This window comes from Oryctolagus cuniculus, chromosome 5, assembly GCF_964237555.1.
Source record: "Oryctolagus cuniculus chromosome 5, mOryCun1.1, whole genome shotgun sequence".
Classification (NCBI taxonomy): Eukaryota; Metazoa; Chordata; class Mammalia; order Lagomorpha; family Leporidae; genus Oryctolagus; species Oryctolagus cuniculus.
The window spans coordinates 24987483-24999139 of NC_091436.1; the positions used below are offsets into that span (position 1 = coordinate 24987483).

Consider the following 11657-nt stretch of genomic DNA (forward strand, 5'->3'; position numbering starts at 1 on the left):
TATATACAGAAGATCGATTTAGTATATATTAAGATTATCAGTTTGCACCCACACAGAAACACAAACTGTAAAATACTGTTTGAGTACTAGTTATAGCATTAATTCACATTGAACAACACATTAAGGACAGAGATCCTACATGAGGAGAAGTGCACAGTGACTCCTGTTGTTGACTTAGATTGACACTCTTGTTTATGGCATCAGTAATCTCCCTAGGCACTAGTCATGAGTTGCCAAGACTATGGAAGCCTTTTGAGTTCGCCGACTTCGATCTTATTCCGACAGGGTCATAGTCAAAGTGGAAGTTCTCTCCTCCCTTCAGAGAAAGGTACCTCCTTCTTTGATGTCCCGTTCTTTCTACTGGGATCTCACTCGCAAAGATCTTTCATTTAGGTGTGTTTTTTTTCCAGAGTGTCTTGGTTTTCCATGCCTAAAATACTGTCATGGGCTCTTCAGCCAGATCCGAATGCCTTAAGGGCTGATTCTGAGGCCAGAGTGCTGTTTAGGACATCTGCCATTCTATGAGTCTGCTGTGTATCCTGCTTCCCATGTTGGATCGTTCTCTCCTTCTTAATTCTATCAGTATTAGCAGACACTAGTCTTATTTATGTGATCTCTTTGACTCTTAGACCTATCATTATGATCAACTGTGAACTGAAATTGATCACTTGGACTAGTGAGATGACATTGGTACATGCCACCTTGATGGGATTGAATTGGAATCCCTTGGCATGTTTCTAACTTTACCGTTTGGATTTTCCATGAACTCTTTAAAAAAGATTTATTTATTGGAGAGGAAGAGTTACAGACAGGGAAAGGGAAAGAGAAAGGTCTTTCATCCACTGGTTCATTCCCCAAGTGGCTGCAATGGCCAGATCTGGGCCAATCCAAAGCCAGGAGCTTCTTGGAGGTCTCCCACGCAGATGCAGGGGCCCCAGGACCTGGGCCATCTTTCACTGCTTTTCCAGGCCATTATCAGAGTTGGATTAGAAGTGAAGCAACCAGGACTCAAACTGGCACCCATACAAGATACCGACACTGCAGGTAGAGGCTTAACCTACTATGTCTCAGCACCAGCCTTCTATGAGCTTTTTGAGGACCTCTTGTGTTTCTGCCTTAAGCTGATGACTGTCCCATCTGCCCATGGTGCCCCTTTAAACATGCAAGACTAGAAGTCATCACTTGAAGACTGTAGACATCTCTCATTCCTCCCTACAGCCCACATGATGCAGAACAGTGCCTGGCACACAGTAGGCTGACCCACAGTCAGTTCTTGCTGAATGCCTACAACAGGAAGGTGCTCTGAGCTACATTATTTTATTTAAAAAGCAAAGAGGAAGAGACAGACAGATGAAGAGCTATCTTCAAAAACCTACAACAGTCAGGGTTGGGTAAGGCTGAAGCCAGGATCCCAGAATTCATCTGAGTCTTCCATTGAGTGGCAGGGATGCAGGTACAATAGGCATCATCTGCTGGCTTCCAGGGTGCACTTTAGCAGGAAGCTGAAGTGGCAGTAGATTGTGCTGGACTCAAACCAGGCACTTGGATATGGGATATAGGGGTCCCAAGCAGCAAAACTGTGCCAAGTGAGTGATATAAGAACTCCAGGTTCCTTACCTACTAAGCATTGGGCTTAAAGAAATTCATCAAAATAACTAAATATACCAAAATTCCTAATTTCAAACAAGACTGGCTTAGAAATTACAGAGAGGATAGGAATTTGGCCTAGAGATTAAGTTGCTGGTTGGAACATCCATGTCCTACATTAGAGTACCTAGGTTTGACTCTCAGCTCCACTCCTGATTCAGGTTCCTGCTAACATACACCCTGGGAGACAGCAGATAATGCCTTAAATACATGGGTCCCTGCCACCTGCGTGGGAAACCTGCATAGAGTTCCAGGCTCCTGGCTTTAGCCTGGTCTGCCCTAGCTTTTGTGGGCACTTTGGAAGTGAACTGCCAGATTGGAGAGCTCCTTCTTTAAAGAAAATAAAAATTTCAAAAAAAATTGAGACCATCTAACCACATGCTTTGTTCCAAAATTTCAGTGTTTCAAATGAAGTAAAATATCAATTTATAAGGATTGTTAGATTTTTAAAAATGTAGAACTTCTGTTAAATTCCAGAACTATGAGTTCAAAAACCGTAGAGCAAAAATCAATCTTTTTTTTTTTTAACAAAAAACAATCCCAGCTTTTAGAAGCTCAAGAAAAGGGCTTAGTTGTTAATGCCACTTTTATTTCAATTTTTAAAAATTACCTATGACAATCTATTTTCTTTATGCTTTTTATATGGGTTTCATATACAGCTATAGCTATAGCTTTTGCTGATAAATCAATGCTAGCACTGAGCAGATCTTTCAAACATGTTTTGTATCAGGTAGACCCTTGTTGCAGCAGATAGCAAAATTTAAGAGGCCAAGTTCCAAGTTTTATTTATTATTTTGAAATTCTGAATGGCAAAGAAGGAAGTAGACAAAGATTTCTTATCCCTTGGGTCACTCCCCAAAAGCCTGCAACAACCAGAGCTGGCCCAGGCTGGAGCCAGGAGCTGGGACCTCAATTCAGGTCTCCCATGGAAGGGAAGGAATTCAAGTATGTGAGCCATCACCTGCTGCCTCCAGTGTGCACAAGAGCAGAAGCTGGGATATGGAGCAGGGCCAAGACTCAAAATCAGGCACTGCAATATGGAATGTAAGTATCCCAAGTGCCATTTTAACTGCTGTGCCAACACCTGCCCCTCAAGTTTGTTATTATGCTTTATTGGAAAGGATAGAGGCAAGCAAGGGTGGGAGGTGTGAGTAGTAGGCGGGAGTATGGAGTGGTCCATTTCTTGAGTGAGGCTGTTCTGTGACACTCCTTGGACAGCACCCTTCCATTCATTCCTTTTCTCCTTCTCAGGTCACTTGACACCACAAAAGATGGTTTTCCTTCCCTGTCAACATTTTCCTGCTAAAGGAATCATAGCAAAGAGTTAGATCATTATAAAAAAAAAAAAAAATGACCCCTTGGGAAGAGCTATATGATAACTCCTTGGAATCAAGAAAGGGGCTGAGAAAGGATCCTGGGGCAGTTGTAGTAGAGAGCGCACCAATAAGGTTGTGAGAAGGTTCTGCAACCAACTCTTCAAGCCGATACTGGCCCAGGCCAACCCCAGGCACAGGATCACATTGCCCATGGCAGTAAGACAAGTACATATAAGACAGTGGTTCTCCAACGTGGCCACACATCATAAGAATTATCCAATGCTCAGGCTGCACTTGATGTCAATTAAATCAGAATCCCAAGGTGTGGGACTCAGCCATGAGTTGCATTATTGTTGAACTCCCTGATTCCTCCTATAACCAAGATAGAAAATCAGTGTCAGAGTATTGCATCCCCACCTCAAAACATGCCAAAGGGCAACCTGAGGAGTTTACCAAAATGCAAATTGCAATTAAGTAGGTCTGGGTGGGAACTGAGACTGGGAGAGGAGGCTGGCACTGCTGGGGCAGGAGGTGGTTCTGGCAGAGCCATCTATGACCTAGCTCTGGATACTGCCTGCATGTACGCCCAGAGCTTCTGGGGAAGGCCTGGAAACTGGGCTACTCCAGCACCAGGCCAGGGATTGTTTCCACAAGGTCAAGTTGAAACCTTAAAACGGTTCTCATAGGAGAATTCAGCTATCCCGGTCCAGTCATCTTGCAGACTCTCAAATCCATCAAAGGCTGCAGAGTTCTCTAGAACACCCTGCGAGTGTCAGTGACGGACAGGCCCGTTTTCCCTCTGACTCTAACAAAAGCAGGGAGCACCTGGTCTTGCTCAGCCGGCACTCACACCTCCAAGGCTCAGTTCTGAAAATGGAATATTAGGCAAGAGGAAGAAGTCTATTCTTCTATATCTGCATCAGCGTCTGGCATGCAGGGGACAACACTGCCGAAAGTTGTCACATCCTAGCATCCTTTAAGAGCAGAGAACAAAGGCAGAATCCTCAGAAAAGGAACAATTTCACAACCCAGAGCCCATGGCTCACATAGTGCATACGCTGCAATCTTGCAAAGATCTTTGCTAACCTTTTTCTGCATGAAGGCCTTAACTTCTACCTATGAACATGAGAAATGGTGATACACGCTCTGCTTACTCATCTACAGTCACCAATAGGACTAATTTTCAGTTGTCTCTAAGGTCATCTGAACAGTTCATCTTTATAAAAATCACAATTTTCCATGACTCAAGTTCACTTTGACCAAGACACCAAAACAGGAGGGAAAACATTTTGACTCAAAGCTCTTCACAGTGTAGATTCAGAGGAAGAATCTTCGCACACATCTCACGATCCACATCCCCCAACCTGTATTTAACAACTCTGCCTGGCTCTGTCCAAAGTGGGCGGCCAAGTCAGATCAGTAGTACCTTTGATGGTTTTCAGGTACACACATTGGGTGGCAAAAATAACAGCCCAAGAATAATAGAGCACTTCAGAGGAAAATAGAATTATCTAGCTGAAGTGGAGCTGGAGACATCAAAAGGTGCCCTTTTTGAATCAGACTCTGAATCAGGTGTAAGTGGGATGAATTAGTGCCCAAAGGAGGCCCGAGGCCAGAACACAGCCTGAAAAGGGGGAGAAGTGGCCGCTGAAGGTCCCCGTGCACCACCAAGGACCTTTGGCTGCCTTGGTAGTTTTGATGTCAGCTTCATTTCTAGTTTCCCAGCTCCCATGCAGTCCCCACAGGCTGCAAATCAGTGGAAACTTAACACATCTGGTGGATTTTACAAACCAATTCTACCGTTCTTAAATGCTTCAGCATTTAAAATGATTAATTATTGAATCCACACAACATTCCCACGTGGTCCTTCCACACTATCAGTCCCATGTTCAGTACTGAGCCCCGAGAGACAAGATGAAGCGATCCGCCCAGAGACACAGCACAGGTGGCCCGCATCGGGCTTTGACTGCGTTCCTGGTTCTGCCAGTCCCACCGCACCCAGGAGCTTTGAGGACCTGCCATGCACCCAGCGCAGGGCAGCAACGACCGCACAGGTGCCGGCTCCAGGCTTTTTCAAGTCACAGCAGAGGGTGATGCACCAGCCGCCCAGCCAGACTCTCACCACCACCTGCCTGGGTTTTCCTACCGAGGAAAAACTCGTACTTCGATCTTCTAAGCCGCACCCGCCTAAAGAACGCTGCTACCTGCGAAGGTAAGCGTTGGCAGGGCTGCCACGACCTGCACTGGCCCAGCCCCCGAAGCGAGGTGACCGCACCCTTCCAAGGGACAAAACTCGCGAAGGTTCCTCTTCCTGACGGCAGAGCCCACAACCAAAGCGGCTGGTGCTGCCTGGCGCCCTCCAGCCTGCACACTAGCCGCGAACGCGCACTCGCGGCGCTCCGACCCGCCGCCTGGCGCTGGCATCTTCCGCCCAGGTCCCCAAGCCTCGCCAGGCGAGCAGAGGCGGCGGCGCGGGGGGCGTCCAGCCTCGGCCTCCCAGCCGCCGGGCTGCCCGGCCGGTGTCCGCTCGCGCCCCAGCCGCCACCTGCCCGCGGCCGGCCCTCCCCGCCAGCGCCCCAGTCGCCCTTACCTGAGCCGGAGATGTGGACGCGGAGCGGGCGGCCCCTGCTCGAGGACGCCGAGAGGTCGCTCTGAGAGCGGCCGCGGGGGCTCGGGTCCCCGGGCAGCCAGCGCAGCGTCGGCGGCGGGGCGGGCGCCTCGGAATCGGGGCCGGGAGCCGCAGTCGCCGGCCCAGGCGGCTCGCACGGGGGCCCCGCGGGGCGCCTGCCCGCCTCGGCCATCGGCTCACGGCGGCGGGCGCGGAGCACGGGGTGGGGCTGGCGCCGAGGGCTGCGCTGCCCCGCGCTGCCCCGCGCGCGGCCACCGGGAGGCGGCGGGGAGGGCGGGAGGCTGGACGCCGGGCGCCGCGGAGCCGGTGGGGAGGGCGGGAGGAGGAAGAGGACAGAAAAGTTTGCACAGGAAGGAGACGCCTACAGCCGGTTCTCGCTCCCGCGGGCGAAAGCCGCAGGGCTCGGAGCTGGGCCGCCCTCGGTGCCCGCCACCCTGCCCGGCTGCGCGGCTTCTCCCCCCAAGCCCAGGCGCTGCCCCTTTGGCAGGATGGCAGCCGAGCGAGTCTCGGGAAAGTGGAGTTTGAGCTTTAGGAGCCGCGATGCCAGGTCAGGGTTAGCAGTGCCAATTCCACTGGGCGGGGGAGGAGGTGCCCTGGACACACCACACCCTTGAACCTCCCCAGGATGGCGCAGGGATGAGCGTACCCAGTTTTCACACCCAGAACTTCAGCACCAAAGGGCATTGGGCTTGTCTGTGCCGCACGGGCGGCTACAGTCAAGCCCGGTGACCCTCCCACGGCACCCCTGCCCCTCAAAGCCCATCTCTACCTCTCACTGTGGCCATGCTCCTGGGCTTCTGTCCGCTGGGTCTGGCTCAAAGATCGCGTGTAAAAGAACCGTCTTCCAGAAGCGAATGGCTGTCATCAACTTGATGTCTGAGCCCGAGCTCCGTGAGGGAAAGACAGCTGCGTTGATGGCCAACATGCCACACCTGGCTGCCATTTTCGTTGAAATTTTGCTAATTCAGCTGGTGACTCTACATCTTCAGCTTGATCAGTTTTGCAATTAAGCCCGCCAGTTGTGGTTTGCCTGGTGCCATCAATCAGGCACAGGGGTCCCAAATCCTGAAAGCTCCCAGTGAAGGAAACATTTTCCTGGGTTCACCTGCAGGCCATAGAGAGCCAGCAGGAGGAGAAAGAGAGAGGGGTGGGGTGGTGGAAGAGGGTTAGCAGTTACCACCTATAACGCACACATCCATACTCCAGATGCCATGCCACACACTTTGCACAGAATACATTATTTAACAAGAGAGCAGACCCAGCCAGAGAAGAGGAACAAAAGCAGAGCAAGTTCCTGGAGGAAGCGCACACCAGTACCCACAAAAGCCTTAGGAGCAGCTTAGGTCAAAGAACATCTCCCCCTTGAGCACTTTAAGAGGGCTTTCACCTGTCATTCTCACAGCATGTCCGTGGGGGAGGATATGCTCATTCCGGGTTTGCTGCAAAAGCTGCCCAAATCCAGATCCACCCAGTCTGCCAAGGTTGCTCTATTTTCTACTAACAAACTCTTTAAATGTGTACTACAAATGTAACTTTATTTCTTGGTATCTTGTGGCAATGTCTCTGCTTTCAGGGAACCGACTGTGCTTTGCTGTAATCAGCACTTCATTGGTAAGAATGAAGAGGCTTTCCTGGATTTCACACCCAACCTGAATCAACAGTAGATTAGGTTTGGTTGCAATTAAGTTAGAATGTTAGAGGACAGCCTTGAATCCTCAACACAACATCACCAGGGTATTTCTCAATTTCTCAACCAGATTGCTACCCAGTGAATTTTTTTTTTAAGATTTGTTTATTTGAAGGGCTGAGTTTAAAGAGAGAAGGAGAAGCCGGCGCCGTGGCTCAATAGGCTAATCCTCCACCTTGCGGCGCCGGCACACCGGGTTCTAGTCCCGGTTGGGGCGCCGGATTCTGTCCCGGTTGCCCCTCTTCCAGGCCAGCTCTCTGCTATGGCCAGGGAGTGCAGTGGAGGATGGCCCAGGTGCTTGGGCCCTGCACCCCATGGGAGACCAGGAAAAGCACCTGGATCCTGGCTCCTGCCATCGGATCAGCATGGTGCGCCGGCTGCAGCGGCGGCCATTGGAGGGTTAACCAACGGCAAAGGAAGACCTTTCTCTCTCTGTCTCTCTCTCTCACTGTCCACTCTGCCTGTCAAAAATTTAAAAAAAAAAAAAAAAGTTGCATTCTCCTTAAAAAAAAAAAAAAGAGAGAAGGAGAGATAAGAAGAGAGAGAAATCTGGTTCACTGCCCCAAGTCGCTGTAATGGTTGCTACTAGGCCAGGCTGAAGACAGAAGCCAGGGGCTTCTTCTGGGTCTCCCAAGTGGCTGCAGGGTTCCAAGCACTTAGGCCATGTTCCATTGCTTTCCCACTCATGTTAGCAGGCAGGACTCGAACTGGTGCCCATATGGGGTGCCGGCAATGCAGGCAGCAGCTTAACCCTCTACACCACAACACTGGCCCCTATCCAATACATCTTAATACCCAATGTTTTCTATGCTCCCTACATCTTCAGCAGTTAACACCCTCCACTTGCAAGTTCCTCTCTCAGTGGCTTCCACCTGGGTCTCACCAGGATTTACTCTTCTCAAGGCTGACCACACCAGCGTAAGCAATTGTTATGCCTTTTTTTTGTATTTTTAAAAATGATTTATTTCATTTATTTGAAAGAGTTACTGAGAGAGGTAAAGACATCTGCTGGTTCACTCCCAAATAGGCTGAAATGACCAGGGGTAGGCCAGGCAGAAGCCAGGAGCTAGGAGATTCTTCCAGGTCTCCCACATGAGTGCAGGGGCCCAAGCATTTGGGCCATCCTCCGCTGCTTTCTCAGGTGCATTAGCAGGGAGCTGCTAATCAAAGGTGGAGCAGCCAGGACTCAAACCAGCACCCATATGGGATGCTGGTGTTGCAGGCTGGGACTTTAATCGGCTGGGCCACAGCACTGGCCCCTTTCTTTTCTTTCTTTCTTCCTCTTTTTTTTTTTTTTTTTTGTATTTTTAAAAAGATTTATTTTATTTATTTGAAAAAGTTACAGAGAGAGGTACACACACACACACAGAGCAATTGTTACACCTCCTTCCGGGCTTCTTCCTTCCCTAGTTAGTGTTCTAGGTCATCTTTTGTGAAGATAAATGAGAAATTAAATGCTTCAGAACCCGAGAAATCTTCTCTGATTCATTATTCAGTTATTCAGCAGTTCATCATCTCAACTTTTATTTGATAAATACACATTTGGGTCCTTTTATGGGGCTGGGGCTGGGGCTGGTGCTGGGGCTGTGCCAGGCGCTCCATGCCCTCAAGGAACCTCTCAACCCTGTTTCACTTTCCCTCCACAGTCAAGCTTCTGGAGAGAGTAGCGCGCATCTGCAAGCCCCGTGTTGCAATGCTGCTTCCTCACTCCTTCCTTTGACTTCTGCAGCATGACTTCTGCTGCTGCATGGAGCTACTTGGCAACGATCACTCCTGAGCACCTTGGTGCCAAACACACTGGGAACCTGCCAGGGCTTACTTACTCTGACTCCCTCTGCAGCCTTCAACACCCCCCTGACTGCTTGCTCTTTTTCTGGAGGTCACTTCCCTGGTTCCAGGACACTCAACTCCCTAACTGTTCCTCAAGCCTGTCTGCCTCTTTCTAACCCTCCCCCCATGGTCTCTTATTCCCATCCATATTTAGATAGTGTTCCCCAGGGTCCCAGCATCAACCCTCTTCTTGTGCACTTGACACTTCTTCCTGGGAAATCTCACTTTTGACTTTGAGCTTTGCACAGATGAGCCTCAAATGTCTATCTCCTACTTCTCTCCTGGGCTCCATAACCCATTGTCCAGCTACCTAGTGAGCTTCCCTTCTTTTCATGTCTTTGTTTTAAATTCTATTTTTTTATTTTGAAAGACAAAGAGAGATACCATCCCCTGGCTCACCCCATCCAAGGCCTGCAATAGCTGGGACTGGGCCAGGCTCAAGTCAGGAGCCAGGAACTCAATTTGAGTTTCCAATATGGGTGGCAGGGACTCAAGTACTTGGGCCATCTCCCACTGCTTTCCAGGACATGCATTAGCTGGAAGCTGGAATACAGAACTGGAGCCAGGATTTACATGCAAGCATACCAATGGGATCCCAAGTGGAGCCTTCACTGCTATGCCCAACACCCACCTTGGGCTTCCCTTCTTGATGTCTCCATGACACTTGAGAGTCACCACGCCTAGAAATGAACTCCCTTCCTTCTTCTCCTCTATAAATTTGTTCTTTCCATCCTCGATCTTAAACATTTTCAGAATTGGCTTCCTCTCTGTTCTTGTACTGCCACCTCCATCTTCTGCTTTCTCTTGAAGGGACCGCCTCTTTCTGCCACTGTGCCCCATCTCATTCCTAAAATAATCTGTCCAAAGTGCTCACAAGACTTTGCTATTCCTCCTTTACATTTCTTTGAAACAAACATCTACAACCACAGAATAAAAGGTGTATTTCTCAGGCTTCTACACCTTGCCCCAAATTCTTTGTGACCATAGCATTCTGCCCTCTAGCCATGGAAACCCATTTGCAGTTTTCTGCACTGAGCCAGTAGCCTGTCCCTCTCCTCCTGGGATGTCTGCATCCCAGGTCCTCTGGCTGCAGTGTCACTCCCCGCCTTCCCCAACTCTGCCCAGCTGGTCACCCTGTCCCTCACTCTTACATCCGCAGCTATGTCTCCCCACCCATGAGGCTTTACCTCCCAAACCTCCACCCCAGGCTGAGTGCCCTGCCCCCAAAAGGAACTATCAGCCCCATGTGTCCCTCTTCTGTCACTTTTCACACAGGATTATAACTGCTGGGGGCCAAGCCCACTGCCCTACTCCTGGGGAGATACATTGGGTCAGGGGGTACCGACCCTTGCTTTTGTTCCCCCAGCCACTGTCTATTGAACAAGCTAATAACTCAATGACATTTATTTGGGGAGACAGACATGAACAAGTAATTACCTGGGGATTCCCAGCGACTGACATGTATATACAGGCATTGTGGAAACTGAGAGAACAGGGCCCCAACCTGCCTGGGGAGGAGAAGTAGGAAAGGCTTCCTGGAGGAAGTGGCATCTGAGAGTCAAAGCATCCAGGATGAGGGAGGGCAATGGTCAGGACAGAGACTTGAGGACTGAGGCTCCTCAGGACGCTTTCATGGGGGACTTGAGAATAAAGGCTCAATTCTGAACCCAAGACAATGGACAGAAAGCAGGTTTTCAAACACTGTCCTCTCTGTGCAGTCCTGAGGTGACTGTCCTTTTTACAAAAGGTTTGCTTTTTTTTTCTTTCCAGCCTTGTGTACCCTGTGTCACCTGTGCTATAAGATTTCTATTTCTGGGGCCGGCACTGTGGCATAGTGGGTAAAGCTGCCACCTGTAGTGCCAGCATCCTATATGGGTGCCAGTTCTAGTCCCAGCTGCTCCTCTTCCACTCCTGCTTTCCGCTATGGCCTGGGAAAACAGTAGAAGATGGCCTAAGTCCTTGGGCCCCTGCACCCACATGGGAGACCTGGAAGAAGCTCCTGGCTCCTGGCTTTGCATCTGCCCAGTTCCAGCCATTGAGGCCATTTGGGAAGTGAACTAATGGATAGAAAACCCCTCTCTCTCTCTCTCTCTCTCTCTCTCTCTTTCTGCCTCTGCCTCTCTCTAACTCTGCCTTTGAAATAAATAAATAAATGCATCTTTTAAAAAAGATTTCTATTTCCTTAGAAATGCCTCCTGACACCAAGGACAATATTTTGGCCTGTAGTTACACATGTATCTATGTGACAGATTTGAAAAAAGGAATATAGCTTATTTTTTCAAAGCAAAATATTTCCATATGCAATGTTTATTTATCTATTTTCATTGAATATCAGTTAAAAATAAGAAAGAATTGCTTCTAATCACATATTACAGTGTTGTAACATCCAAATAAAATCCACATTCTTTTATCATTTTCCTTAAAATGACTAATGTAAGACATAATGAAAATTTATCAGCTATTTTTCCACCTGTTAGGGCTAAGAATAATTTTTAAAAATATTTATTTATTTGAAAGTCAGAGTTACTGAGAGAGAGGGAAAGAGAAA

The 11657-nt window shown here is 49.0% G+C and overlaps 1 protein-coding gene across 4 annotated transcripts in view; it reads right to left on the minus strand.

Moving 5' to 3' along the window:
• Positions 1-6487, minus strand: part of PHACTR2 (phosphatase and actin regulator 2) — a 321121-nt gene extending 314634 nt beyond the window's left edge. For 2 of the 4 annotated variants that reach the window (XM_051854256.2, XM_008263587.4), the window contains exon 1: positions 5554-5901. In XM_051854256.2, the coding sequence (XP_051710216.2) occupies positions 5554-5764 (211 nt within the window). In that variant the 5' untranslated portion in view covers positions 5765-5901. Of the gene's footprint in view, positions 1-5553; positions 5923-6361 lie in introns of those variants that run through there. The other 2 variants (XM_051854253.2, XM_008263585.4) reach the window with 2 other exon arrangements.
• Positions 6488-11657: the final 5170 nt, after the last annotated feature.